Below are 4,974 nucleotides of genomic sequence, written 5' to 3'. Positions count from 1 at the left end.
GACCTGGCACCTGCTCACAGTGCCAAAACCACTGGTAAATGGTTTACTGACCATGGTATTACAGTGTTCAATTGGCCTGCCAACTCTCCTGACCTGAACCCCATAGAGAACCTGTGGGATATTGTGAATAGAAAGTTGAGAGACGCAAGACCCAACACTCTGGATGAGCTTAAGGCCGCTATCGAAGCATCCTGGGGCTCCATAACACCTCAGCAGTGCCACAGGCTGATTGCCTCCATGCCACGCCGCATTGAAGTAGTCATTCATGCAAAAGAATTCCCGACCAAGTATTGAGTGCATAACTGAACATGATTATTTGAAGGTTGGCGTTTTTTGTATTAAAAACACTTGTCTTTCATTGGTGTGATGAAATATGCTAATTTTTTGGGACAGGCATTTTGGGTTTTCATGAGCTGTATGCCATAATCATCAGTATTAAAACAATTAAAGACCTGAAATATTTCAGTTGGTGTGCAATGAATCTGAAATATATGAAAGTTTCATTTGTATCATTACATTATGGAAAATAATGACCTTTATCACAATATGCTAATTTTTTTAGAAGGACCTGTATGTTATATTACGAATAAAATATTGACATTTGCCATCTCCACATCATTGCATTCAGATGCAGGCATATCTTTCAGTTATCAGGCTCCTCTCTTGTGGAACCAACTTCCAGTTTCTGCCCGTGAGGCTGACACATTGTCTAGTTTTAAGACTAGGCTTAAGACTTTCCTTTTTGATAAATCCTATAGTTAGGGTTGGCTTGAGTTTCCTGAGCTATCCCTTAGTTATGCTGCTATAGGCTTAGACTGTTGGAGGACAAAGACCACATTTTTTCACTCTGTTACTGTCTTTACCTGTTTGTATTTGTAACTATTTCTATTCTGAACATGCGTTTTTTTTCTTCCCATAGTACACCTGGATCTGTCATTCTATTTGTTTCTCCTTCCTGTCTTCTCAAATTCCAGCCAGTCAAGCACTCCTGAGCCTGGTTCTGCTGGAGGTTTCTTCCTGTTAAAAGGGAGTTTTTCCATTCCACTGTTGTCTTTGTGCTTGCTCAGGATGGGAGACTGTGACAAAATAAATATTCAATGCATCTTCCGGCTTCCTTAGATAGATAAATTTTACTAAATGGCTTTGTATGTATGTGAATATTTCTGTTCAGTGCCCTGAGAACACTTTGTTGTAACTTGGCACTTTATAAATAAACTGAATTGACAAGAAAGGAACCTAAACTCAAGAGATGAACTTGTCTTATTTTGGCACACAACAGACAACTTAGCAAAAAGCACATTAAAATTGTAATTTTTGTAACTTTGTTATCAGAAGCTGGTCACAAAAGCACAAGTGGTTACTTTAGTTGATTCTATACAAAAAAAAAATAATAATAAAACTTGACAATTTGATAGAATGTTATTTCCAACAAGGTGATTGTAAGAGCCAAAATGACTGTTAGGTGTTGTGTTGGCTGCTTGTCCTGAGCCTGGTTCTGCTGGAGGTTTCTTCCTTTAAAAGGGAGTTTTTCCTTTCCACTGTTGCCACTGTGCTTGCTCAGGATGGGAGACTGCAACAAAGCCAAGATTCAACTTGTCTGCTGGATTCCTTAGATAGAGAAATTTACTAATTGGCTTTTATGTATGTGAATGTTCCTGTAAAGTGCCCTGAGACAACGTTGTTGTGATTTGGCGCTATATAAATAAACTGAATTGAATTGAATTGTTGTTTGTGGTGGCACAGGTGTTTAGATTTTCCAGCACTCCAGGGGCATGCATGAGGGGCGTGGTCACATATTACTTAGCTGATCTGAGTAATTGCACCAGGTGCTGGGTTAGTAGGGTTTCTGGCAAACTTTTCTGTTGACGTCACTGAGGGACAATTTAGAAACATAATTTTTGATCAATATCTTTGTCAGTCAAACTGACCAATATGTAAATTAATACAGACGCTGTTTGCTGGATGCAAAAGTAATTGTGTTAGTTTTAATAAATACACAAAATACAAGGTGGACTCAGCATGGATTAATGGAGACGCCTCACAGAGCAAACTCTACTCAGCCGGCAGCGACTTGTTGTGGATCGAAGTCGCTACAGTGATTCTTAAAGAGCAGTAGGTTGAAAACTTGACATGTTTAGATAAAGGCGATGGATCTTTCGCTCCTGTTTCAAGCAGCATTTCTTTCTGGTTTCTTAAAGACATAATTTTCAGATAATGTTCATTTGCTGAAGTTCATAAGACCTAACACTTGTTTTTGTTTTGCATTTGTCCACATTCCTCTATTTGTTGACCACACAGTACACAATACGCTATTATTGTCAGGTACTGGCATAGCAAAAATATAAGTGAGTCACGCAGACCCAGCTTATTGAGTTTTAACAATAGAAAAGATAAGTAGAACATCCCAGGAATTAGATGGATCCAAGATCTGTGTAACCTCAAATTGTCAGAATTGAACAAAGCTTAGAATAGAATAGAATAGAATAGAATAGAAACAGCCTTTGTCCCACGGATGGGAAATTCAAGTGCAACAGCAGCAACATCAGCAACAGATAAAAAGATTCACACAAAAAGTTCCTAAAATGTTAAAAACTATATATAAAGTAATAAGACAAACAATAATAATGTTCAGTAATGTTCAATATGCATTGAACATTGAGAATGGCAAACTATTTACAATACAGTATTACAGGTAGAGTGTGTGATTGAGCAAAGGTCAGCATGTATTTAACCCTTATTGAGTTTGTTGGGAGCAGTGATGGTTGTAGAGTCTAAGCTGCTGGGAGTATCATATCAGTATCTTATACTGGGAGTACCTTATCAGTAAGACACAATAACAACAACACCAGTCTCCCCTTAAAAATATGTTTAAAAGACCTCCAGAAAGCCTAAAGAATTATCAATGAAGATCACCTTCAAACATTAAAAGACTCATTAGAGGAAACGTAAAAAGAAATTTGCTTAAAATTTTTAACACTATAACAACATTGTGGCCTGACTGTTAATTGTCTTAATAATTCAAGAACAAGAAAACCGACAAAACATTTGAACATTTCTGGTACAAAACCTGCAACTAAAAGTCCTGGCTTGTCTGAAACATGCTGCTGTCATTACGTAGTTTAAATCAGCATGTTTTCACATTGTGCACTTATTGTTCTGTATATGGAGTATTACAGCTTACTGGTTGGTGATCATGTGTAGATTTTTAACAGACTGAAATGTAATGTATGTGTAAAGTCTTAGTGAATAAACAGTTACTAATTTAGTTTATGGATTTATATTTAAAGGGCCATTTGACACTAAAAAACAAGTATCAGTTGCAAAAAATTAAGCACAATCCAAATTGTACCTGAGCAGGAATACTTAGCAGCTCTCAGGTGTATTGACGTTTGCAGAAGTCTTCCTATGACCAGGTAACAATAGGACTTATAGAAAATAACAAGTCTGAGGAGACTCACCCTTTGTGATGTTGTAGAGGACAACGTTACCTCTGTGTGTCAGAATGCAGCTCTCCAGTGTTGGACACAGCAGGTGGAAGCAGTTTTCTTGGCTGCTATTATAATGAAATATGGCCAAGTTACATGAAACTGGAAAAGAGAAGTCGGAGAGGACAGTTGAATATAATCATAAAACATGCATGTGGAAGTAAAAGAAAGGAGGGAAACCTACAGTTCTTCGTGAGGCAGCAGGTGCGGCTGCACTTCAGCGCACTCTCCTCTTGGTAAAACTTGACCAGCTGCGCTCCTCTCCTCTGAGACTCCTCCATGTTGATGAAAATTCCCGGGAACCGTCGGATCCAGCAGTTTTTGTAGTAGGTGGTCGGTGAGCACCTCGACTCTGTGTGGCACACCAGACTCAGAACCGTCACCAAACCCCATGTGGCGTTCATAGCGCGCGGTGAAAGTCACACCATGTTAAACCACAGCCCGGACAAAACAGCCACATACTCGAGAGGTTGATTTACTGAAGGGGGCTGCAGTAGAGCTAGTCTCTGCCTTTACTCCGTCTCCAGGTGCGCATTATGCGCACCAACTGAAGGGGGAGGTGCAGACCAGCCATGCTAAAAAAAAAGTGCCCAGTTTGTAGGTTAATTGCTCTGCTTTATGAACACTGATGGTGGGGGCCAAAAAACAAGTCCCTCACAACATGCCACAAATCAAATCAACCAATCACAGCAATTGTGCTTTCTTTTTTGTTTGTTTGTTTGTTTTTTCAGAAAACAGCTTAAGTGATATATTTTAAAGTGGAGTGTGGACATGTAATGAACAGCTCCTCTCTGTGGTGAAAAGTTATTTAATCAACCTAAGTTTGAAGAAATATATTTTAATTCATAAGCTAATGATGTAAGTCTGTTACCATCTTAAAGCAAGTCAATATTGGTGTGCAATATTGTCAATATTGGTGTGGTGTGAACCAGCCCTGTCGGATCCAGCAGTTTTTGTAGTAGGTGGTCGGTGAGCACCTCGACTCGGTGTGGCACACCAGACTCAGAACCTTCATCAAACCCCATGTGGCATTCATAGCGCACGGTGGAAGTCACACTATGTTAAACCACAGCCCGGACAAAACAGCCACATACTCGAGAGGTTGATTTACTGAAGGGGGGCTGCAGTAGAGCCAGTCTCTGCCTTTACTCCGTCTCCAGCCCATATCACACCAGCCCTGTTTAGTCCGCTTTAATCGAACTCTAGCTCATTTTCCTAGAAAGTCCGGTTCGTTTGGGGAGGTGTAAACACGCCATCAAACTCTGTCACGGAACAAAAAGGCGAACTCTGGCCCGGGCTAAAACCTAGGTCTTTGTCCGGTAGAAGAGAACTGCAGCATGGTTCGAGTACAGTGTGAATGTAAACAGACCGGGCCCCGCTCCACAAGCAAGAAGTGGAGTACAGCGCAGGGCAAACAAACGCATTTCTCTTACCTTATATGGAGCCGTCAGCTGCCTTGTGTGAAAAACAATATTCTCCATGGTCTTCT

General features: G+C 40.1%; 1 protein-coding gene across 1 annotated transcript in view; it reads right to left on the bottom strand.

The window, feature by feature from the left end:
• The window catches only part of LOC119415854 (MANSC domain-containing protein 4-like), a 7,802-nt gene extending 3,913 nt beyond the window's left edge, over positions 1–3,889 (bottom strand). The window contains exons 1-2 of the mRNA XM_037683029.1: positions 3,670–3,889; positions 3,459–3,587 (exon numbers count right to left, since the gene is read on the bottom strand). Coding sequence (XP_037538957.1) covers positions 3,459–3,587; positions 3,670–3,889 — 349 coding nt within the window. The remainder of the gene's footprint in view (positions 1–3,458; positions 3,588–3,669) is intronic.
• Positions 3,890–4,974: the final 1,085 nt, after the last annotated feature.

The sequence above is a fragment of the Nematolebias whitei genome, chromosome 10 (genome assembly GCF_014905685.2).
Source record: "Nematolebias whitei isolate Nwh7 chromosome 10, NemWhi1, whole genome shotgun sequence".
Lineage (NCBI taxonomy): Eukaryota > Metazoa > Chordata > Actinopteri > Cyprinodontiformes > Rivulidae > Nematolebias > Nematolebias whitei.
This window is presented reverse-complemented; position numbering and strand designations above follow the sequence as displayed.